This window comes from Heloderma suspectum, chromosome 17 (genome assembly GCF_057233095.1).
Source record: "Heloderma suspectum isolate Gila_16-S chromosome 17, 16-S_ref, whole genome shotgun sequence".
NCBI lineage: Eukaryota > Metazoa > Chordata > Lepidosauria > Squamata > Helodermatidae > Heloderma > Heloderma suspectum.
Genome location: NC_139474.1, coordinates 20,913,745 through 20,938,781, shown reverse-complemented (window position 1 = coordinate 20,938,781; position 25,037 = coordinate 20,913,745). Strand labels below are relative to the sequence as shown.

Below are 25,037 nucleotides of genomic sequence, written 5' to 3'. Positions count from 1 at the left end.
CAAATTTGCAGATGACACAAAATTGGGCGGGATAGCAAATACTTTGGAAGACAGAAACCAAATTCAAAGTGGTCTGGATATGCTGGAGTGCTGGGCAGAAAACAACAGAATTTAATAGCGATGAATGCCCAGTTCTGCACCTAGGAAAAAGAAACCAAATGCACAGTTACAAGATGGGGGATACGTGGCTCAACAACACTACAAGCAAGAAGGATCTTGGAACTGTTGTAGATCACAAGCTGAATATGAGCCAACAATGTGATGTGGCTGCAAAAAAGGCAAATGCTCTTTTGGGCTGCATTAATAGAAGCATAGCTTCCAAATCTCGTGAAGTACTAGTTTGTTTGTTTATTTATTTATTTCATTTCTATACCGCCCCATAGCCGAAGCTCTCTGGGCGGTTCACAAAAATTAAAACCAAACGGCACACAATAAAACAATATAAAGTATACAGAAGATTAAAACCACAATATAACAAAACCACAATATATACTAGTTCCCCTCTACTCAGCACTGGTTAGGCTTCATCTGGAGTACTATGTCCAGTTCTGGGTACCACACTTTAAGAAGGATGCAGACAAACTGGAGAGGGTTCAGAGGAGGGCAACAAAGATGACCAGGGGACTGGAAACAAAGCCCTATGAAGGGAGACTGAAAGAACTGGGCATGGTTAGCCTGGAGAAGAGAAGACTGAGGGGAGACAGGATAGCGCTCTTCAAGTCCTTGAAAGGTTGTCCCAGAGAGGAAGGCCAGGATCTCTTCTCGATCATCACAGAGTGCAGGACACGGAAGAATGGGCTGAAGTGACAGGAAGCCGGATTCCGGCTGAACATCAGGAAAAACCTCCTGACTGTTAGAGCAACACGACAATGGAACCAATGATCTAGGGAGGCAGTGGGCTCTCCCACAAGACAAGTCTGGACAGACGAGGCTGGACAGCCACCTGCCAGGGATGCTCTGACCTAGATTCCTGCACTGAGTAGGGGGTTGGACTCGATGGTCTTATAGGCCCCTTCCAACCCTACTCTTCTACGGTTCTGTGAGGGTGCTGTTGCGCTCATGCCCTGCTTGTGGGTTCCCGGCCAACAGCTGGTCTTCCTCTGTGTGAACAGAGTGCTGGACTAGATGGATGCTTGGTCTGATCGAGCAGGGCTCTTCTAATGTTTGGCACTTTATGTGTGGGAGCGGGGTGAAAATTGCCCAAGAGCACAGACAGTGGAGTGTGGTGGAGGAAACGTTTGCTGCTTTCCTCGTGTCTCATACATCTCCCTGGCTCCTTTCCCAGAAATATACACCTGCAATAAGCACGCATTGCCCAGCTCTCCTTAAATCTGGTGCCAACGTTTTGATTTCTCCGCCCGGGTGCTTTCATCGCCTGCCCCCTCCTGCCCGCCCAACCAGTTTGCAAACACACATGGCACCCTTTCCGCCACCGACCTTTGCTCCAGGCCCTGCAGGTTGTGTTGGTTGTCAACAGCTGGAGTTTTGCAAAGGCAGCCAACTCTGGGGTGGAGAACAGCAGCATCTGCACAAAACAAAGCAAAGCGAGAAAGGGGAAAACTTTGGAAACCTCCACCTATTGTTGCAAGTGGGAGACTCTAAGAGCCGTGCTGGATTGGACCAAAGGCCTGTGTCATAGAATCGTAGGGTTGGAAGGGGCCTGCAAGACCGTCGAGTCCGACCCCCTGCTCAGTGCAGGAAGCCTGATCCCTAGGCGGTCTCCCATCCAAGGACTAACCAGGGCTGACCCTGCTTAGCTTCCAGCCTTCCCCAAACTAGTGCTTTGCAGATGGTTTGGACTTCAACTCCCATCAGCCAGCATGGCCAATAGCCAAGAATGCTGGGACTTGTTGTCCAAAACACCTGGAGGGTACCAGGTTGGGGAATGTTGCTGTACAGCTTTATGGTGTCCCCTGCACACACACCCCAGCCCTTTGCGGACTTTTTCTCCTATGTAAAAAAAGCCCCAGACTCTTTGGCCTTTCCTCACGGGTGGAGGGCCACTCCAGCCCCCTGCTCATTCTGGTGGCCCTTTTCCAGCTTTGTGATATGATGGAGCATCAAATCTATGAGGACATCCTCACACACAGACATGCACACGTCAACCGTTCTGCCCCAAGCGCTTCTCCTCTCTACCAGGGTGGTTGGAATCCAACACTGCAGATATTTTCATACACATTTCTTAGATGTGTAACAATCTTTAATACTGTGCTTACTTGGGGGGTTCTTAGCTTGGGGGGGAAGTGAATATGGTGGAGGAAATAGTGGAGGTGTATAAAACAATGCAGAAGAGGGGCCGACCAAGGGCAAGGTGGATGGATGATATTCTGGAGGTGACGGACTCGGGCTTGGGGGTGGCCACGGCCGACAGAAAGCTCTAGCGTGGGCTGGTCCATGAAGTCACGAAGAGTCGGAAGCGACTGAGCGAATAAACAACAACAAATAAAATAATGCATCGTGTGGAGAATCCTAGATTTAGATTTATGTCTTTGAGGTTGCACGTCTGCAGGCAGGAACATACATTTCATTTGTTTTGAATCTCTTGGGTAACTAGGATTCCCCAGTGTGGCACCGTCCAGGTGGGTTGGACTACAACCCCCATCTTCCCCAGCCAGGCCCCTCCAGGTGGGTTGGACTCCAACCCCCATCTTCCCCAGCCAGGCCCCCCAAGTGGGTTGGACTCAGAGGACGGCAACAAAGATGATCAGGGGACTGGAAACAAAGCCTGATGAGGAGAGACTGAAAGAACTGGGCACGTTGAGCCTTGAGAAGAGAAGACTGAGGGGAGATAGGACAGCACTCTTCAAGTACTCAAAAGGTTGTCCCAGAGAGGGGGGCCAGGATCTCTTCTCGATCATCCCAGGGTGCAGGACACGGAAGAATGGGCTCAAGTGTCAGGAAGCCAGATTCCGGATGGACATCAGGAAAAACATCCTGTTAGAGCAATGCGACAATGGAACGAATTCCCTAGGGAGGCGGTGGGCTCTCCCACCCTGGAAGCGCTCAAGGTGAGGCTGGACAGCCGTCTGTCAGGGATGCCCTGACTTGGATTCCTGCTCTGAGCAAGGGGTTGGGCTCGATGGCCTTGTAGGCCCCTTCCAACCCTACTGTTCTATGATTCTATGATTACAACTCCCATCTTCCCAAGCACCCATCTTCCTGAGCCAGCATGGCCATGCCGGCTGGGAATGGTGGAAACTGTAGTGGCTCGGTCACAAGACTGGGGGCACTGAAGAATAATAAATAGTGCAGAAGCCTTTAACATGCCACAAAGTTCACGTTGGTATGTGTTAGGAAGCACACAGGGATATGTATGTTTATATATGTGTTAGGATTCATGTGTTACATTTATATGTATTTATATGTATTATGTAAATTATGTATGTACATTATTTATGTATTATGTACATTATTTATTTATTTACGTGCATTATATGTACGTTTATTTATGTATTTGTATTTATGTGCGTTATACATGTAACATAAACATGTGTTAGGACTTCGCCTGCGTTAGGAGGCGCACAGGGGTCGCCTTCCTTTTCTAGCCCCCGCAGCCTCGTGATCTCCGCTCATCCGATCGGATCGCAGGCCGAGCGCGGCCGCCCTCCTCGGGGCGCTGGCGACACGCACAGCCGGCCCCTCTTAAATAAATGCGCCGCCTCAGGCCACCCATGACGGCGTTAAAATTAAACGCGCTTTAGTCCCCATCTCGCGAGCCGCCGCTCCGCCGCACGCAGCGCGGCGGGACCCTGTTCCGCGCCCCGTTCCCACGACCCTCCGCTTGCGAGTCGCGGGCGGGGCGGGGCGGCGCCGGCCCGAGACACGCGGAGGGAGCGGCGAGCCTCCCGCCCCCGCCCTTATGTAACTTCCACTCGCGCCGCCCGCGGGCCGCCCACTGGCCCTCCTCCGGGATGGAGCGCCGCGCCATTGGCCGCCTGCGCGGCGCCGGCGCGGCCGAGGCCCCGTTCATGGCGCCGCCCCTGCGCCGACACGTGCGCCGCCCGGCGGGGAGGCGTCGCCTGAAGCGCGGCGCCGTGGTCCGCCCCTGCCCGCCGGACCTCGTCCGCGCCCTCCCCACGCGTTCCTGCCGCCCCAGATGGCTCCGAAGGGCGCGCGGCACCGCAGGCGACGCCGGGGCCCTTGCGGCGGGGGAACGCCGAGATCCGTGCGAGCGCGAGGCGCTTTATAGGGGCAACTCGGAGGTCGCCCCCTCCCGCCGCGCAGAACAGGCGCAAGCTTTTAAGACCTGCAGATCTCTTCATCTGCGCAGGCAACATGTTGCAGGGGGGGGCGAATAGGGGGGTTGCAGGCTGCGTCGATGCCGAAGCCACGATGTCTCCAGCAGAACACGGGTCTCTAAGGGCAGCAGAAGAGGGTGGGGAGACGCCGAGGCGGGTGGAGTGGACTGTGCAGTGCCGCGCCTGGCTCCCAGGGGAACGCCGCCATTTTTGAAGACTCCAGTTACCAACGCAGAAGCCCCTTCCCTCCTCTGCCAGGGGAAAGCTAGCACACCAGTCTATTCCCTGCCATGCTGACTTTCTACTTGCGATGTGGGTTCCCCCCCCTTTTCTTCCCAAGGCAGAAGAGCATTCAACAGCGCCTTTGGTTGCCCCACCTGTCAGGCTGCATCACCTCACCCCGCTGCACCTGTGGACCAAGCCCAGCCAATTGAGGCCAAAACAGGTGCTTGTTTGCAGGAATGGGGCTCACCCAGAACCTGTTTCCAGGGCATGAAGTCTCATCCCTGGAACAACGTTCTTGGCATTCAACAGAGGTGGCCTTTTTCCTGGCATAAAGCAGAACCGGGGCTGCGTCGCTTGAATTTCTTCCTGCCATGCTACACTGAAAGGTATATGCCATCTCCTCCCCTCTCCCCAAACCTGCAAGGGGCATACATTCACAACTTTCCTGGTCATAGCAACCTAAGATTCCTGCCCTAAATTTCACCCGTTGAAACCTGGCAGACAACTTCTCTCTGGGAAAAGGTGGCAATCCAAGTCCTGCAGTGTTCGGTAGGGCTTACACCTAGCTAAGCGTGCATCGGACCGCAGCCAGTCTAGCTGAATGATCTTCCTTTTCTTAAATTTTCAATCTGACCACGTTTTCCTGCAGCTGTGAGCCTGATGGGCAACAATGGGGCCCTTTCTTGCATTCATAAGATGGTCACCTGCAGGCCCCCCATTGGCTAGGCTTTTGTGATGTCATGGAAAGCTCACACATTTTCTCAGAGGGAAGCTATCGCTGATAGAACATTGTACAGCAGCCAAGGAAGTCAAAGCATGAAGAAAAAAAGGCAGGGCAGGGGTGGGCAACTTGTGGCCCTCCAGCTGTCGATGGACTGGAACTCCCATCAGCCCTAGCCAGATGGGAGTTGTCCACCAACATCTGGAGGGCCACATGTTCCCCATCCCTGTCTGGAAACCAGAAGGGCTGTTTCCTTGCTGTGGACAGAGTTTAGTTCCAGCCGTTTTTGTTGTCCAGCTCTCATTTTACATTCTGTGGTGCGTAGCCATGCACAGTTTTCATTTGGAAGGGTTTTGCGGGGGGGGGGGGTGCCCTCTTAGGGTTTTCCTTTAAAGGTCTGTTTTTCTTCTGTACATCTACAAATCTCAGGGTCCCCACAAAGCATGCCGAGGTCTCCCATTCTTTTGCAACATTCCCGTTTTGGCTGGAATCCACCCGAGTTCACTATTAGAACAACGCTGCCGTTCATGATGGTTTTGGTCACACGTACTGAGACTGACTGTATGGCGGGGTGCAGAACCTCTCTTTCCCAGGGGGCTGAAGTTCATTCCTAAGTTCTCGGGGGCCGCATTTTGCCTCTGGTGGGCAGGGCCAAAATATTAAGACCACCAGCTGATTTTAGCTTACTGCTGTCACTGCCCGGAACAGCCTTAGGGGAGGCATTTCAACCCTTTAGGACTGGTAGTTGGGCGAAAGGGGCAGTGACCCCCTGGGGAGTCCCCTAAGGCCCTGCACCCCTGCTGTAGGGGGATTAGGGGGAAGGATTGCCACCATTAGCCACTCCAACCCTTCCTATCACCAGGGCTGGATTTCAGCGGGTGTCTCAGGAGGGACCTGATCCAATTTCCGCCATCCATGCGGACCCCCAGAGGGTCTGCGAACTGCCCAGCTGTGCACTCGCCCCCGGTCTCCATCTGGCAAAGGCCGCTGAGCTACTGGCATTTTAAATTTATTTCTCTCTGTCGATGACGCTGACTCACCGCCCTTTCCCAAGCTGCTGGCTCCCAGAGCTGGGAGAACGCGGTGTTCTCTTTGCACAGGGAGGGAATTTATTTTCCCCCTCCTTAAAAAAAAAAAAAAAAAGGAGGAGGAGGCTATTAGACTTTGTAAACTGCCACTTATGTAATGAATTCCCAAGTTGGACGGAGGCGGATGTGCCGTGGTGTACACTGCACGCCTGGAGGCCAACTCTTGCTTTCGTGTTGTGCGATCCCATGAGCTGTGCGGGGTGGGGGCTAAGGCTGTCACCCTAGGTGCACTTTTATGCAGGAGTAAGACAGACCCCTACTGAGTCCCTGGCTCACGCAGGGGATCCGAGTGAAGGCCAATTTCAGATTCCCGTTCAAAGTCTTCTCTCGTCTAATTGATAACGACAAAGATTGGCACGATTCTGCCTGGACATAGCGGGGGTGTAAGGGGGGGTGTGTGAATATACATGTGTGTGTACGGGGGGAGATACTGATGCTATTTAAGCAAAGCTGTCTTTTATAGTGCTAGGGCTGGAGAGAGAAGGCACTGATCTGCTGTTTTACTGATTGAATATATATGGGTGCTTTACAGCCAAAAGCAAAAGATGAGTTCTCTGCCCCAGGGACCTTACAATTTAAATGTAGACATGGAAGCAACGTTCCCCAACCCAAGTGCCCTCCTGATGTGTTGGAATGCAACTCCCATCATCCCAGGCAGCATCGGGAGGGGTGAATTGGGAAAGATCAGAAAAGGGAAATATCAGAAAAGCGAAGGCCGCCTTTTGTTGAAATCCATCCCCCTCACTGAAGCCAGCATGAGTTGCCGTTTATTTGGCGTCTTTTTTTGCTCCTGGGCTGTCCTCTCGTCTCAGGCTCAAAAGACGCTGTGCCGTTGCCTTTAGCTGTTCCGAGCGGCCGCAGGAAGTCATGAATGAATGGTGGCATCATTCACGATTCAGGTGAGGCCTGCTCCCACTCCAATTTTCTTCTCTGACAGACACTCGACATTCTATGGCTACTGCGTATCTGTGGTCCTCATTGGATTTTAGGGGTTGATGGATGAATCTGTCCAGTTCAATTCTGCTCAGTTTCTCATTTTTCTGACATTAAGCGAATTCCATCCTATTTCCGCACCAGTTTGCACACTTATCTAAATGTATGCATTTCTGTATGCATTCTTCTAAATGTGCACATTTTTTGCAAGCGATCTTCCCCTAATATAATGCAGCACTGTGTGCACTTTTTGCTAATATACACATTTTTGTGCTCATTTTGTGCATTTTTGCAAACTGCATTGCGAAATTCAGGAATGTGTGAATATTGCTGTACCACTGCGTTCTAGTTTGTGCATAGGCTCAGGAAGTGCAAATTTGGGGAGTTCACATTAAAATGTGAACAAATTTCTCACCCATCCCTATTGGGATTTTTACCTCCTGAGGTGTGATTTTTTAAAAAGATGCTTTGTATTTCTGCAGACCTCAGGGTTCCCCCAAGCTACCATCCTCTTGTATCTCAGTGGCCCTGTTTTGGCTTCGCTTCTTTCAGCACTCACAACCTGAGCTCACTGTTGAGAGAGACTGATAGTTTTGGGGCAAGAGATGGACCATGAAGGAGACAGATATGACCCGTGGTGGGGCACAATCCACCGGAATGGTTTCCCACACAAGCTAGGATGAAATGAAGAGCTTGATAAGAGCGCTAGTTAGAAGAGCTCTCTCCAGGCACACATTTCCCATGCTTTGATTGGCAAAGAGGACTAGAAACTTGCTTGAAAAAGGATATACATGCCCAGATTCTCTGGACAGGAAAAGTTCACACCAGTTTTTGATTCATCTGATCAACTACATTTTGCATGTGAGTAAAAACAGTATTTTTGAAAGGAAATGGCGTATTACATGCACATCTGTGTCATAGCAAAGGCATCTTAGAAGAGGCATCCCTCTTGTGTGTGTGCATGCATGCTTTTATGGTAGCACTTGTCACCTGTAGTTTTAGAAGCACTTGCATTTAAAAATATCTAGATGTATTTTTAAGATCTGCTGGCTGAAGGACCCACGGGCAACTTTTTCGTCCGTTGAGGCTGCAATCCTATGAGCACCTAGATGGGAGTAAGTCCCATTGAATTCAGTGGGGCTTCCTTCTGATAGCTCTGTAACAGTGGGTTGGGGTTTTTTTTGTAAATCAATTAACTGATAAATCAGATGTTGCAGCCTTCATGAAATGTACAGAGAGTCGTGTAGCCTAGCGTACAGGAAAGGCATCAAGTAACCTGAGGAAAGACTAATTACAGTAATAAAAAATAAGACATTATAAATCTTTGTAATAAAGATATGGCAAACCTTCATCTCTCAGCCTCTGGTGTCCTGTCTGCAGTAGTGGGATAATTCTGTCCTACCTTTCAGGGCTCTTTGTTGGGATTACCAAGGCAATCTACGGGGATGGCTTTGACTGCAAAGTATTGCTGCCTTCCTTTGGTCTGCATTATGTCAGCGGTGCCAAGAGTTCTCACCAGAGCCCGTGTGTGTGACTCATCTTAAAAGACACCGAACACCTGAGGCGCTGACTCAGCGTGAAACGTCTCGAGTGCAAACAGATTGGGACTGAATTTCCATCCTGTGTCGAGGGCTTGCTGGCAGGGACTGGCTCTCTTTCCTCAGCATGGTTGCCTTGCAGGGAACAGGTTCGAAACAGGCATGTTACTGTGTCCATGCAGAACTAGGCTTGATCCTTATGCCACCACAGTCTGAATAGCCACAAAACCCATTTCCTCACCGATGGAAACACCGTGCTGGGTTAGAGCAAAGTGGTACTTCAGTGTGACCCACTTGGATCAGTGGGGCAGAGCTGAGGTTACTGGCAGGCAGGAGAAGTGGAGCAGGCATGAGTATTGCAGGGGGGCGGAAGAGCAGGTTTGGAGGCTGAGTGGCAGAGAAGTGCTGGTGGAATCAGTGGGCAGGAAGTGCACGGGTGACAACACAGGACGGGCCCTGATGGGTCCAAACCGGGGTGGGGCCAACTAGCTCAACATCCGATGTGGCCTGCTGAGTTTCCAGGAAGCTCATAAATGGGTCAAGAGGCCAAATAGTCTCCCTCTGCTGTTTACATCCAGCAGCTAGTATAAAAAGGTAGACTGCTCCTGGACTTGAGCTTCCATGTCCAGTAGTCCTCGATAGCCCCATCCCCCAAATCGATCCAATCCCTTTTCACAGCTAAGTCCACGGCCTTTGCCACATCATGTGGCAGCAAGTTCCATGCACTGAATGAAGAACTAAGAACTAGTGCCTGAGTTTTGCTGCTCCCCCCACTTACGCTGCTATGGACAAGTCTGGAGAAGCTGAACCAACCTGGCGCCCTCCGGGTGTGGGACTGCCATCCCCATCATTTCCAGCTAGCACGGCCATTGCTGGGAATGATGGGAGTTGCTGTCCCACACATCCAGAGGGCACCAGGTCGGGGAAGACTGAGCTAAAGTTGATTTTAATGCTCCCATCCCATCTTCCCCATCAGGCAGCCTCACCGGCTCTTTCTCATAATCTCTGTGTTTTATCTACTTGGTGCATGTTTTCTTTGCTGAGCAAATCAGTGGCATTTTAATAACCAGCTCAGAATCCCTCCCTTGCATATCTGTCCACAGTTACCGCCTCAGTGGACTTGGAGGCACAGGCTTCTGAAAACCAGCATGGTGGGGCTAAGTTTCGAAACGCTGCATCACTGCGTCCAGGACAAATTCATGGAGGGGGCAGCTCTACCAATGAGTATTTGCCCAAGACGGCTCAATGAAGCCTCTATCTAGAGGGGCAACCTACTTCTGGGTACTGCCCACTGGCATTAAACAGCAGAGGGAAGGCATTCAACCTCATGACCCACTTGGAAACTTCCGGGGAACATTTAGCAGGCCACCGTGACTTATATGGCCCCACCTCACTCTGACTCAGCTGGCCTCTTCTTATTGTATCCACGTACTTTTCCAACGAGGATCTAGCCTACTCCAAGCTTTGCCCCAGTTCTCCTTCTGCCTCCCAGTCACCTCCTTAGTTCTGCCCCACTGATTCAGGCCTGTTCTTTTCGCCTCTAGGGCCCCCAGTTCTCGCCCCCTTCCTTGCATTTCAAAGAACCCTTAATGCCCCCCTTCCCCAGCTGAGAGGCTGAATACATTAAAAGACAAGTGGTAAACATTATATAACCTGCCGCTAACCAAATAAAAGAGTAAAAGAGTGGGGCAGGACAGGGATACAATCCTAACCTAATAGGAAGCATCCCCACCCTAGCATCTGTTGCTTAATTCTCAGTCATCACAACCAGAATCGGGCCGGGAGACCAGTCACCGGTGTTTGGGGGGCATATACATGTGCCCCCTCCCATTTATTTATTTTATTACATTTACATTCTGCCTTCACTCTAATGACCTCCAGGCAGTGTGCACCCCCCCCCCCATTTGTCCTCGCAACAAGCCTGTGAGGTAGGCCAGGGTGAGAGAGTGAGTGGCTCAAGGTCATCCAGTGAGGCGCATGGCCAATCTGAAGCCGGGTCATTCCTGCCCTGGTTCACCACTCGGATCACCACGCCCCCATAGCCCTCGAGGCCTTCAGGTCTGGGTCCTGCAGACCATCCATCAGTCCCTCTAGCTCCCTCTATCCTGGATCAGCTCCTCTTTTGCCCGCTTCATGTTACGTCCCAGATGTTGCCCCACTGATTACCAGCCCGCTCCCATGTAGGCGGGCTGCTGTCTCCTGCTCCCCGCAAGGCTCCTTGAGATCTCTTGGTCCCTGCCCCACTGAGTATCCCCCTCCCCGCATCCCATCCTGAGGAAGCAGCTCTTCTGTTGCCCTCCTCATCCCACATCTCTGAAGCTGCCGCACTGATTACTACCCCTCCGCACCCCCGCCCACGCAGGCAGGCCGCCCTGCCTTTCCCCCCAGGATCCTCTGGCCTCTAGGTCCCTGCCCCGCTGCGCATCCACCGCACCCAGGCAGGCAGGCCGCCCTGCCTTTCCGCCCGGGATTCTCCGGCCCCGAGGTCCCTGCCCCGCTGCGCATCCACCGCACCCCAGGCAGGCCGCCCTGCCTTTCCGCCCGGGATTCTCCGGCCCCGAGGTCCCTGCCCCGCTGCGCATCCTCCGCCCCCCAGGCAGACAGGCCGCCCTGCCTTTCCGCCCGGGATCCTCCGGCCCCGAGGTCCCTGCCCCGCTGCGCATCCGCGCCCAGCCTCCCCCGCTGGGCAAGCGGCCCCGCCCCTGCCGGCCGCGCCGCCCTCGCACACAGCCGCCCGCACGCCGCGGCCACGTGCGAGCGCACGGGGCGTTCCGGCCGCCCCGCCCCGCCACTCCCGTGCGGGCCACGTGCGGCCGCCTGCGCCTCGGCCGGCCAATGGGCGCGCGCGGCGGCGGCCGCCGGGCGGCGCCGGGCCAATGGGCGCGCGGCGCACGCGGCGCCGGCGGGGCGGCCCTCGGCGGCGGGGGCGTGGCCCGCGAGCACGTGCGGCGGCGCACGTGGCCGCGTGGCGCGGGCCCTGCGCTCGCCGCCCGGCCAAGCGCTGCGCCGGCAGCCCCGCCGCGCAGAGCCGGAGCGGCGAGCTGGTGAGTGGAGCGCGGCGCAGGGCTGCCGGGCCCGGCCCGGCCCGGCGGCATTCCCGCCACTGGCAGCCGCAGCGATGCCCCTTCCTGAAGCGGCGCCCCTTCCGAGCCCCGGGGCATCTCCGCGGCGCAGGCGAGCGTGCCTCTGGGCGCGTGCAGAGTGCACCGCCCCGACCGGCTGGCATGTGTTCGTGGCGGGGGGGGGGCTTCCCCCGCTTTCCCCGCGGAGGAACTCCTCGGCGGCAGACCGACGTCTTGCCCGGGGGCCGGGCGGGGGTCGCGCGGCCGCTTGGGGGGCCGATGGAGAAGCAGCGTCGTTCTGATGACTTCTTCGCAGGCGTCTGGATGTTCTGAACTATCCGGAGGCATTGGCGCGGGCGGGCCTCTGGGCGTGTGCAGAGTGCCAAGGAGCGCTCGGGGAGCGGCGCAGACTTCTGGGGTCGAAAGGGGGCGGCGCTTCTTCGCCGGTCCGATGCAAGCTGCGCGGGGAACCCGGGCACGGGAGGCGGCTTGGGGCGCAACCCCCCGCCTGCTTGGACAGGCCGGCGCTCTCCGACTCCCAGGGCCCCACTTCGTCCGCCTAACGAGGCATAGGGTCGCACCCTGGACCATCTTCCCCCGCGGCCCTCGGTGAAGCTGATGGAGGGTGCGATGCGACGCCTCCTTCCCTGGGCGGAGACCCAGTTGAAAAATCGGGTGGTTTGCTTACGATGGGGTTCTGGCTTGTCTGGGTGACTCCTTTCGTCTGTCTGGTGTGTTTATATTTGGAATGTTTTAAAGTAACAGTGTCTCTGGTGTGTTGCGTTTAATTGCAGCGTGTGTGAAGAAAGGAATGCGATTTGGCAGACCTTGGAGCATTGCAACAGCGGCAACAAAACCTTTGGGGGCTTTAATTGTTGCTAGGAAAACCTACAGTTTATATTCCCTGTTACCCTGCCTTGCGTAAGTAGGCATTTTATTATAGCCTCATAAATGTACAGAGTAGCAAAACTATAAACGGCACATGGAAGGAGTTTCTAGGCTGCTGTTAGGTCAGTATCAGTAGGTTAAATGTATACACATGAGCATTGACAGGTATAATTTAATAACATCCGTAGCTGTTTTAGTATTTGAATGTGACTGTTTAAAAAGTGTTAGGAGAGACAAATCTGTGGTTTTTATTATTATTTATTATGCATAGTTCAGTTTGTGACTAGCCTGTGTGGTGCAGTTCTCTCTGTGCTTACTCAGGAGTAAGGCCTGCCGTCCTCTGTAGTGTGTCCAGGATTGCAGCCTTTGTATTTCTTTAGTATTTGAAGATGCCTTTCTGTTTTGTTCAATTTGAGAGTGTTGTATCTAGGCTCGATATACATTGTATGCTTTTTCTAGGGTGTGTGTAACATTCTGGAGGCTCATAAAGAGATGGGTTGTCTGTGGTTGTTAAGAACAGACAACTTTTGGCGAACTGGGCAAGAGTTGGTTGTGTGTTTCTTGAGAGATGTTGATACGCCGCACACATGACTCCTACAGATATGTTGTGGGCGGGCAGGCTTGTTTTATGGGCTAGTAACTTTGGTAGATCTCTCTGTCTAGCTGTCCACTTCCCAAACAACATTACTGTGGCAGTTCCAGGAATAGTAAGAACCCCAGGGCAGTGCTGGATGTATTTTGCAAGGATAAGCAGCCTGTGTTAAGTTGTTCTACAGTTATTTGTGTATTGCTGATTTAAAGGGTAATAAGGGTAAAAATAGTACTGCTTCAAATCTTTGGAATTCAGTGCCCTAAGAGGTGGAGCTGCCCGTTAGATAAGATGGATCGAATTCATGGAGGAAGCAAAAACCAATCAATAGAGCCTCCATGTTCAAGAACACTCTATCCTCAAATACCAGTGGTATGGGAAGGCTATTGCCTTTGCGCCCTGTTTGTGAGCTTCCTGGAGGCATTTAGTTGGCCACTGAGGGAAAAGAGATGCTGGGCTTGATGTCCCTTTAGTCTGATCCAGCGGGACTCTGCTGACGTTTTTATAAAAGTGTGGTGCGGGCCTGCTTTATGATGACTTTACTTTTTCAGTATCAGGTTAAGAATGCAAGTGCTGCATGTTCGGCATGCACTTACTCGGGACTAAACCCTACCGAACGCCTAAGTCTTGCTTCCAAATAAGTCTGTATAAGACTGCCCCCTGCTCCCATGGCATTTTACCCTCCCTGCCGCATTGAGGTCCATTACAAATCTCCCAGGACAGCAGCCTTCTGCAACCTGGTGCTGTGCAGAGATCTTGGACTGCAGCTCCCATCATCCCCAGCCAGCATGGCTATGGAGTTGCTGTTCAAGGCACCTGCAGGATGCTAGGTTGGGTCAGGCAGCGGTAACTTTAAAAACTTCCTCACTGTCATGTGGCACAATCTTAAGCATATTTACTTGGGAGTAAGTCTCATTGATTTCAGTGGGGCTTTGCAGCCTGGTCTGGTGCATGTTTTGCTCAGAAATAAACCTTGCCGAGCACAATAATAGTTAGTCCCAAGTAAGTAGGGTTGCTGTGACATCCTGATTACCCGGATCACCCGCTCATTTTCTTGGGAGTTAATTAGTCAGCACCACTAAATTTGTGAGTAAGAGCGGGCTCTTGGTGTTTCAGCCACCTGAAATAGCTCTTTGAAGACAAAGGCATGATGCACAGTTCAGTCCTGTGCCTGTTTATTCACAAGCCCCAATGCGTTCCATGCATCTTGCTCCCCAGCAAGTGTGTTTAGGATTGCACCCTTTGAATGCATCTTTTTTGTTATACAAAGTACCTTCTGTTGCAGAAAAAAGGACAAAGACTCTCCAGGCGCATTAAAGACTTAAATTAATTCATTAGTATTTTGCAAACTTTCTGTAAGGATCTAACTATGCTCCCAAATTCCCAGTTGGAACTGGGAAGGGAGATGCTGTGTTCCAAACTTGGCACAGTGAGAGGCACTCCCCCCCCCCTTTCTTTTTCTTTTGTGGGTCTGGGAAGAAGCAGACTTAGCAGGTGTGCTCTTTTGAGAGAGGGGCTGGGTTTTCTTGGGCATGAGCCGGTTAAACAGCTTGCCTTTGTGTGAGTTGGTGAATGGACCTCCTTTGTGGAGGGTGGGGAGGAAGGTTGAATGAGTGACTTGGAAGAGGCGGGGAAGCAAGGGGGGTGTGTACCTTTGCAGCAGGGGGTGCGGCACATATGGAGGTTCAGTGTGGCGCATGCTGGGTCACGTGTGTGGTGTGTGGACAAAGAGTTCATCAGGTGGATTCTCACACTGGGGCATTTCAGTATGCTGGGTCTTTATCAGCGGGTGGATCTTGTAGAAATCATGAACAGTCGAGGACAGCTTAGTGGTTTCCGCGATGTGGTTCCCTGTGTATGTGGCATGTGTACGCATGGATGCGCAGGAATGGGCATGGCTGATCAGTGTCGCTGTGCAACTGCTGTGCTTGGAATTACCAGCCCCACGTATGCATTGTTTAAAGGCACATTGCCGAGGCACATCTCTGCAAGCTGGTGTCACACGGTGTTCTGAATTGTTGCTAGATCAGCCTTCTCCCCAACCTAGGGCCCTGCAGATGTTTGGGACTTCAATTCCCATCAGCCTCAGCCAGTTTGGCCAACAGTCAGGAATGTTGGTAGTTGCCTTCTGAAACACATGGAGGAGACAGGCTGCGGGAGGCTGCTCCAGATGTGGTGGGCAGGGAGGGAGGGAGGGTGAGGAAAGAGATTATTTGCCTAATCCATGGACTTCTTTCAGTGGTGGAATCTGCTATATAAAGCGGGGGGGGGGGGAACCAAAATTCCCTCTTAGATCTATCAATAGCGCAGGAGTCTCACCCCTTTATGCGACCCACCCAATGCCTCTGGGTGCCGAAATACCCCAAATGACAGGGCTGGTGTGTGTGCACGCGCGAATGTCTTCTTTTCTGCACAAGGATATGAAGCTTCCAGGGGTTGCCTTGGATGAACAGGTCCGCAGCTTGACCTGATTTGGTGACGTGGGGTCTGAAGGTCTTGCACAGGTATGCTGTCATTCGGGAAAGGCGGCGGATCTCTGCCCCGAGATCTGGATGGGGTGTGATTGCTTTAAGGTGGTTTGCTTTGTCTGTCGGCACAGTTGAGCCTCCACACACACAGTGGGTTATTAGTAGGGCGTCTCTGTGTACAGCTGGCCTTTGCGAGAACATGCCCAGCTGCCTGACAGAAGGGTGTAGTCAAGTTGTGGAAAAAAAGAGGTCAAGCCCTGGAGAACTGAAGGCATCTCTGTCTCTCCCTCCCTCTGATTCTGTGGCTAGTGCCCCATTGTGCGACTTGGGATCCTCCCACAAGCTGGCTGCTCTTGCAAAAGGCTGCGCAGTTGAGCTTTTGGGCTGATCCAGCGTCCCCTTACCATCTTTCTTTCCTGGTGCGAGGGGAAAGCAGCAAAAACTGGCAGCATTTAATTGTGATTTTTTCATAACTGCCAGGGTTCCCCGCCCCCTTTTGCGGATGGGCAGAATCACTGCTCTGACTCAGCGTTCTGCAAATGTGCTGTATCATGAAAGGCTTGGGGAGGGGTTATGTGCGAAGTACATTGTGACCTACGTCTGGGCGTTGGGGATGGTAGGGAAGGCGGGGTTCGATTCTGAAGGCAAGAGGTGATCTTGAGGGGCAGAATTTATCCTCCCTAACCGATCCACCCCTCCATTGGTGAGCTTTACAGAACTTGCCCACAGCCAGAATTTGGGGTTGTGGGGTGTTTTTGGCAGTTGCCCACATGAAGTGAAACCTCACACTTAAAAAACTTTGCGCCTTAGTGAATCCAATAGTAATTGAGATACATTGCAAGATTCTTTGTGTCTTTGTCGCAACAGACTTACAAGGGTCTAACAAGGGCTGTCTGGGTGACCTCTAGATGTGTTGGACTGCAACTCCCATAATTCCCAGTTGGCTGGGAATTGTGGGAGTTGCAGTCCAGCACATCTTTATTTATTTATTGAATCTCGGGGGGGGGGGGGGGGCAACCAGGTTGGGGAAGGCAGGTCTATACTGAAGTGCGTTATTTGGATGCAGAAATCGCCATTGAGAGAATTGCAGCTTTTGGTTTCTTTTAAAACCAAGTTTCTCGTTCTCGTGGAGAAGATTTCATTGAAGGAGTTGTTTTAAAGCTTACCTGCTGCTCTTCTGGCAGCTTGCGCAGTCATAAGAACAAAAACATAGGAACAAACACAACAAAATTGCACTGTTTTTTGCTTTGTGGGTACTGGCTTTATTCTTCTAGCATGTAACCCACCCAGAGGAAAATATAATGAAAATATAATAGTATAACTAAATATAATTAAAAATATAATGAACCAAGCAACCTATAACTAAAAAAACCCCTCAGTGTTAAAATCAACAGGAGCTTTGCAGAGTGGCTAAAACACCAGCAGAAACCAGGCTAACAAAATATAGAGATGAAAAGGTCTGGGGAAAATCCAGAAAAACTGGGGAGGGGGGGGGGGGCTGGAAAAATTCAGGGAGGGAAACATCTTTTCCCTTGTATTTTTTCCAAGCCTTCGTATCTTTGGCAAAATAAGACCTGTAGATTTGCATAACTTATAACATGGGTTGCCGGATTTGGCTTCTCTGGCCATTTGGGGGGGGGGGGGGCAGGGGAATTGGGACCTGCCTGTTGGGGAATCACTCGATGTGGTGGGTGCCCTGCTCTTTGCTCGCTTTTCTGTTGGAAGCGCACAGCGCATTGACCTCCCCCCGGTTCTTTTCTCGCTCCAGATTATCTCGGTGGCAGCCATGGAATCCTCCGCAAGCGTGTCTTCCCGCGAGTCCTTTTATTCTGTCGAGAGCGCCACCAGTGAGGAGGAGGAGGACGAGCACCAGCGGTGCAGCAACTTCCAGGTCTTCCTTTTGGACAGCGGGAGCGACGCAGAGAAGGAAGCTGCTCCCTTGAGGCGCCGGCAGGATGTGCCCCCAGATCGCCGGGGCTTTCTCTTCGCCCCAGGATCGGGACGGACTGACCCGGGCCTGCTTTGCCAGGACCGCAAGCACCGGACGCGGAAGCCGCTGGGCTTGCTGGCTGCGGCCAGGCGGCGGCCCACGGGCCCCTGCTGCCGTTGCCCCGAGGCACTCGACGAGGTGTACTGTGGGCATCTGATGGATACCAATGGCAGCATGCCCAGGCAGGCCGTGAGCCAAGCGAAGATGGAGAGTGGCGGACGCAAACGCCTCAGCAGCGCCGTAGGAGGCAGCCCGCCCCACACGCATGTGCCACAGCCTCCCCTGCATGGGGTAAAGAGGCAGCGGAACCAGGAAATAGGTGCACGGGAGGATCCGCGCTCTCCCTGTTGGACTGAGGGGGACCATCTCTTTGCGCAAAAGGTTGGTCTGCCAGTAGTGGTGAGGGAGGTTGGCTTACGTGGGAGTTAGTGGAGCCAGCCTTTTTAAAAAAACAAACACACGTTTCTAGCCCTTAATGTTCGCCAGGGTATTTTTGAAGGTGCATCAGGAATGTCTGCTGATCCAAGCAGGTTTTCTAGGGTTTAAGGGGTCAGGCATGAGTGCCCCCATGACTAGGACAATATGCCCAGCAGCAAAAAAAACCAAAAAAACAATACAAGAATACATTCTGCAAAATGAAGAGAAGTCGTGCAAACTTCGCTTAGCTGCATCTTGGGCATAGAAATTCCGTTCCATTTTTAGCATGGAGAACAAACACATCCTTACTGGGGTCTCATTGGGTGTATGCGGGGCCGCCCTTGAAGACTGTCTGACAACTGTGGCTAATGCAGAATGCGGCCCCTTCACTCCTAATAGGGGCGGTGTGAAAGGAGCTGGCAAGACAAGTATTCTGCTGATAGTTAGATGCCCGTCAGGGAAATAATACAGTTAGAAAAAAACCTGGTTCTGTTCCCATATTACCAACGTTGCTGAGATGCGAGTCTTTTTGGTGTCACGGGCATGTGGCTTCCTGTCTAGTTTCTCCCGCTTATGCTCCCTCTCTCCTTCCATTTCTGCAGTGCCAGGAACTCCGGGGGTTTGTCCAACCTCTGATAGAGCTTCTCAACAGGTTGAAGACAGGCCGCTTTGACCGAGGTAAGGAGCCATGCTTTTGGGTTTGGGCTGTCATGGGAATGCATCGTCATTTTTTCTCACGGTTCGAATTGGTGTACTGGGGGGAGAGGGTGCTGGATAGTGATGTGAAGGCCTGGGAAAAGTGGGTGGGAAGTTTCCCCGCCCCCAGATGTTTTGGGTTGCCCCACCCCTGCCTTTTTTCTGGGCCTTCCCATCTCTACTGGCGGACTTCCCTGAGGTGCAAAACAGGCAGAGGTGTACCAGGAAGGCTTCAAAAGAGCTGGTGTCTCAGTTACAGTTTGCAGGCCACCATTCATGGCTTCCTGTGGGCCAGGCTTGGAGCCAGCCCATGAGAAATGGAGCCCAAGATCCCAGTGAAGGTTTTGGAGCTATCCTGTGTTCCTTCGGGGCCATCCTGTGTCCTCCTGGGAGAGACATGAGAGAAGCCCAGGCTCACAGGCTTTCTTAGCCCCCATCTTGCAAGCCAGGAAGAGACAGCTGGATCTTAATGGAGATCCAGCTTTTTGTTTGTTCTGCATGTTGCTTCATGGTTTTTAGTTGAGTTGTTTAAAATTCCAAAGGCTTCCTTAAGCCTCTTCCAAACAGAGGAGCAGCCCAGACAGCAGCTGAGAGCGCCCGGTTATGTAATGTATTTTTTTTCCACCTGATGGGGGAAAATTATGTAACAGCAGCTCTCCAGGGGAAAACGGGCCACTTCTCCTGGTGTGAAATTTGGCCCTGTCCTGCTTGCTGCTTTTGTCATCTGCGGCCACTGCGTGTGCAGAAGGTATTTGGGGTGGGGTGAGGGGCTTCCTGACAGCATAGCTTAGCTTCTGGGCACCTTCTTTAAAAAGGTCTGGTGAGATGCGACTGCTGTGAAAAATGTGACCTGGGGTTGTTCGACTTTTGGCCATTCAGTTTCATGATTCATACTAGGGAGTGGAAAGCCCCAGAGAGTGGGAGATAAAACACAGTGAGGGTTGCTTTATTTTTTGCAATCACCCTTTCCTGCCTGTCTGCCAGGAGTGCTGCAATAAAAGGTTTTGTAATTTAGTCCTAGAGTTCCTCCAGGGTTTTTTTTAAAAAGGAATGGTGTGCGGGGGTGGGGGTGTTAAAGTCACTGCCACTGGGAATGTTTCATGATTACGCAAGTGCTGGATGTGCCATCGGGGTGATGAATTTGTTATTTTTGAGAATTTCTGCTCTCAGTGTAGCCCAAACATATCTGGAGGGCGCCAGGTTAGTGAAAGTTGCGCTCAGTGTATCTTTGTGATTTTGCAAGGCATTTCTTACGTTTTCAAACAGGTAGCTGAGTTTCAAAACACGGCGCTGTACTGATTCTTCTAAACAGTGGGCTGCAAGGCTCTCGGGCCAGCTTCTTTAGGGGCAGTCCTGCACATAAACTAATACGCCATCCCAGTTGATGCTGCTGGAGATTATTTATTAGAACATAATAAAAATTTATTATGATTTATTAGAACATAATAAAAGTTCTCATTTGCTAGAAAGCCATCAAGGCAGCGTACAACAATTTGAAACAATCCGACCTTCAAACAGTAAGAAACAAGAACGCTAAAAACAGTATCACTACATGTAATTTAAAAGCCTAAGTTAAAAAGATGTGTCTTCACACCCTTTCGAAAAGCCGAGAGAGTGGCAGCCCATCGTAGTTCTTGAGTGGTAACTTTTACACGCGCACATGGACACGCGCGCACCGGTCTACCTCCTGTTGCGTGTATTTCCCAAAGGGAAATTAGGTGTCCACAAGGATTTAGGTGTCCACAAGGGATCTTGGATGGGCAGCTCTGAATGAGCCCCTCCCTCAACCGTAACACGTTCCCTGTCTCCGTCACTGAGCAGTAAAGGATTAGGGGCTGTTGGCACAGTGGTGGGCTCACCAGCGTCTCTCCCATGCTTTGATTTTCCAGGGCTAAGCAGCTTTCAACAGAGTGTGGCCATGGATAGGATCCAGCGAATCATCGGTGTCCTCCAGAAACCAGAGATGGGGTAAGAATGTGTGAGAAGGTCTCTCGGTGCAAGTAGCAGGGAGAATTTGCCAGCCTGGGCCATTCTGGGAAAGACAACAGGCCACCCAGCCACTCGTTAGTACCTCTCGGGTGCTTCTGACATCTCCGGAAGTCCCAAGCAGGGCAGGCCATCAAACCCCTGGGGACCCTTTCCTCCATTTCCCCTGCCTGTGTCAAATTTTAGACTGTCAGCTCCTTGGGGTAGAGACCTGACCTCTTCTGCTTGACAGTGCCACACATGTTGATGGCATGATGATGATGATATCATAATCAACAGCAGCAAATGGTGCTGTAGGAAGGCAAGTGCTGTGGCAGCGTGCATCCCCTTGGAATCCAAAATGCGTTTGCCCCTCTCCTGGCAGCCCCCACTGGGACATCCATGGCTCTGGGTTCTGGCCGCCGTGCCCTGTGCTTATGCTTCTCCTCTTCTCTTGCAGCGAGCGATATCTGGGCACCTTGTTGCAGGTAGAGCGGATGCTGAAGCTCTGGTTCCCTCACGTTGCCTTGAAGAGCTCGTGCAAGGACAGCAGTGCAGCGGCAGAGACGGCCGAGGTGAGAGACGGGGCCCCCTCTTTGCCCCTTACTCCTGTGCCTTCCGGCTTGATTGCAGCGTCGTTTGCAAGATCGATAAAAGTTTAAGCTAGAAGTCCAGCTGCAGTGCATAGCCAGACTATGGGATTCGCTACCGCAGGACGTAGCAATGGCCACCACTTTGGATGGCTTTAAAAGGGGGTGAGATACATTCCTGGAGGAGAAGGCTGTCAGTGGCTACTAGTCCTGATGGCTCTGTGCTAGCTCCAGGACCAGAGGCAGTGGGAGGGTGCTCTTGCACCCGTGTCCTGCTTGTGGGTCCCTGGTCGACAGCTGGCTGGCCAGTGTGTGAACAGAAAGCTGGACCAGATAGACCCTTGGTCTGATCCAGCGGGGCTGTTCTTATATGTGTGCATACCCCACACACAGTCCTTCATCTCACTGCATGTTAAAAAGCTAGCATGTCAAGATTGCAGGGTTTGGCCCTAGCCTTCTCTGACCTGATACTCTCTGTGTGTACGGGGGGGGGGGGGGGGGGGGGTTATTAGTTGATTTAGTACAGCCTTCCGCAGTGTGCTGCCCTGCAGATGGGAGTTGTAGTCCAACGCATCCGGAGGGCACCAGGTTGGTTGAGTATGTTTAGACTGGGGTAGACAACTTGTGATTCTCCAAATGTGGTTGAACTGCAACACCCGTCATCCCTCAGCTTCTCTGGCTAGGGTTGATGGGACAACCCTACATCTCGAGGACCACAGTTTGTCTTTATATTTAGTTTGATTTATATCCTGCCTTTCTTCTGTCATGGAACCGGACCGGGGGGGGTGGGGGTCCCTAGGTGTTATTTAAGTTTTAGACTTCTCATTGGAAATCACCATGAGGCTCCTATTTGGGCTGAAAATGACTCGTACGTTTATAAACAATATAAATATAAGAACAGACACCACCCTTTTCTCTCTGCAGTCCTCTGTGGAAAAGAACATTGCCGAAAAGCGGACAGCATCCGTCCCAGACTCGGTGAAGACCCATCCCATGGAGGAGAACCCTGTGGACCCCACCTCGCCCAATGACAAATCCGGTGCCCCCTTGGGAGAGCCGGCACACTTCCTGGGTGACTGGCCCACCATGAATTTGACCTGGATTCACACCTCGCCCATTTCGAACCCTCCCTTGGGGCACGTGGACTTTGGCCGGGTGAACTCCGCCTTCGGGCAAGCCTTGCTGGGGCCCAGCACCAGTGCCTATGGGGTCGTTGTCTTCCTCCAGAACAACCCTGCCGCCCTGGCTCCCTCTGGCCGCACCACCTCCCTGACTTCCGTCCACACCTCCCCAACCTGTTGCCATTCCAACACACAGCTTCCGGGCTCTGCGGAGCACCCTCGGTGCCGGAGTTTGCCGGGTGCCACAATAACAGGGAGCCGTCGTCCAAGAGGGGCCCTTGGCTGCCTCTCGAGATCTCTGCCCCATTTGCCTATATCTGGTGAAGAGTCGAAGGGATGGAAAATGGCTAGTGGGTCACCTGCAAATTACTGCAACTCCTGATACTAGGTTACATGCATCTTCCAAATTGTGTGAATTTTTTCTTTGTTTTCCTCCCCCTTCCCCCCCTTTTTTTTACAAATGTTGTTCTGCCTTTTTTTTGTTTTAACTTAAAACATTTCATGTGTGTCAAAGAGCCGATGCAAAGCTTGGCTCTCCGCCAGGCTGGGAGGGGAAAATGTTTGGGTTTCAATAAAAGGCACTGCAGTGGTTGTCAAACGTGACTTTGCAGTGTGTGGTTTTTCTGTCTGTGTCGTCTTTTGTATGTTTGGGGAAGGATATGCTGTGTTCTAATGGTTCTTGTGGTACTCATAAACTGACTTGAAACACTTTCCATGCTGCATTTGCAGAGCACTAGGCCATCCCACCTCCCAAAATTATTTATTTATAACCTTTGTATACTGCTCCACATCCGAACAGATTCTGAAGCAGTGAACAAGAGACAAAATAGTACAAATAAAAAAAGAATAAAACACCATATTAAAATTATTCTTTTAAAAATCAAATGCCAATAGAAACCATGGCTAATTAGACAATCTAGCAAACTAGACTATGGGTACAATCCTATGCAGGTTTAGGCAGAAAAAAGTCCTACAACTCCCAGCATTCCCCAGCCAGTCTGTTTCCTGTCACCTAGCTGAGTAGAGCAGAGGAAGCTGAATGCTGTGGACATCATACACCTCGACTTCAGCAAAGCTTTCGACAGAGTGCCCCATGATCTCCTGATGAGCAAACTAGCTCAAAGTGGGCTAGATGAAACAACGATCCGGTGGATCCACAGTTGGCTACAGAATTGGACTGAAAGAGTGCTTCTCAATGGGATCTTCTCAAACGGGAGAGGGAAGGAGCGGGGCACCGCAGGGCTCAGTCCTGGGCCCAGTGCTCTTCCACATTTTTATGAATGACTTGGAGGAGGTGCAGGGAATGGTGATCAGATTTTCAGATGACAAAATTGGGCGGGATAGCTAATACCTTGGAAGACAGAAACAAAATTCAAAGGGATCTTGATAGACTGGAGCGCTGGGCAGAAAACAACAGAATGCCATTTAATAGGGATAAATGCCAAGTTCTGCACCTTGGAAAAAGAAACCAAATGCACAGTTACAAGATGGGGGATACGTGGCTCGACCACACTACAAGTGAGAAGGATCATGGAATTGTCGATCACAAGCTGAATATGAGCCAACAATGTGATGTGGCTGCAAAAAAGGCCAATGCTCTTTTGGGCTGCATTAATAGAAGCATAGCTTCCAAATCCTGGGAAGTACTAGTTCCCCTCTACTCAGCACTGCTTGGGCCTCATCTGGAGTACTGTGTCCAGTTCTGGGCACCACACTTTCAGAAGGATGCAGACAAACGAGAGGGTTCGGGGAGGGCAACAAAGATGATCAGGGGACTGGAAACAAAGCCCTATGAAGAGGGACTGAAAGAACTGGGCATGTTTAGCCTTGAGAAGAGAAGACTGAAGGGAAATAGGTTATCACTCTTCAAGGACTTGAAAGGTCCCAGAGAGGAAGGCCAGGATCTCAATCATCCCAGAGTGCAGGACACGGAATCATGGGCTCAAGTGACAGGAAGCCAGATTCTTGTTGAACATCAGGAAAAACTTCCTGCCTCTTAGAGCAATACGACAATGGAACCCATTCCCTAGAGAGGCGGTGGGCTCTCCCACACTGGAGGCCTTCAAGAGGTGGCTGGACAGCCATCTGTCAGGGATGCTCTGACTTGGATTCCTGCATTGAGCAGGGGGTCGGACTCGATGGTACTAGGACCACCAGTAAAATAGCCAATAAGCAGACCCAAGGCAACAATGCAAGGACTGGGTAACGAGCAGCTCAGCCGGCATTTAGGCAGGGCGGCCTAAATTCCCCAAATGCAGCCCTTGGCAGGAGCATCTCCCTCCCCCGTAAAGCGGGGATTGGGGTGGAAAGAACATGCTGCCAACAGCCCGGTTAGCCAGAAAAACCATTGGTCGATGCGGCTGTTATCCAGGCGACTGTGCGGTTTGAGGAGTGTGTATGTGGATGGCACTGGGAAATGGGGATTGAAAAACAACGGCAACAGATTAATCATTCAATTAGTTTATGCACTGCACTTGAAAGTGAAGTTTGGAGGGTGTGGGTGCGCGC

The 25,037-nt window shown here is 51.9% G+C and overlaps 1 protein-coding gene across 4 annotated transcripts; it reads left to right on the top strand.

The window, feature by feature from the left end:
- Positions 1-11,680: 11,680 nt before the first annotated feature.
- Positions 11,681-23,362, top strand: CIART (circadian associated repressor of transcription). 4 transcript variants are annotated; one of them, XM_084823869.1, is made up of 7 exons: positions 11,681-11,787; positions 12,600-12,726; positions 17,519-18,121; positions 18,760-18,835; positions 20,743-20,821; positions 21,279-21,393; positions 22,333-23,362. In XM_084823869.1, exons 3-7 carry the CDS (start codon positions 17,537-17,539, stop codon positions 22,909-22,911), a joined length of 1,434 nt encoding a protein of 477 aa, XP_084679995.1. In that variant the 5' UTR covers positions 11,681-11,787; positions 12,600-12,726; positions 17,519-17,536; the 3' UTR covers positions 22,912-23,362. The 4 variants fall into 4 exon arrangements, with proteins under 4 accessions (XP_084679995.1, XP_084679996.1, XP_084679998.1 ...); XM_084823870.1 differs by having other exon boundaries at positions 11,768-11,917; XM_084823871.1 differs by lacking the exon at positions 11,681-11,787 and adding an exon at positions 12,122-12,430.
- Positions 23,363-25,037: the final 1,675 nt, after the last annotated feature.

What these genes read in the sequence shown, in the direction of transcription:
- CIART (XM_084823869.1), top strand. Translation starts at nt 17,537, where the DNA reads ATGGAATCCTCCGCAAGCGTGTCTTCCCGCGAGTCCTTTTATTCTGTC. An exon ending in GACAGGCCGCTTTGACCGAG is followed by an intron (nt 18,836 to 20,742) that starts GTAAGGAGCCAT and finishes TTGATTTTCCAG; the next exon opens with GGCTAAGCAGCTTTCAACAG. An exon ending in CAGCGGCAGAGACGGCCGAG is followed by an intron (nt 21,394 to 22,332) that starts GTGAGAGACGGG and finishes TTCTCTCTGCAG; the next exon opens with TCCTCTGTGGAAAAGAACAT.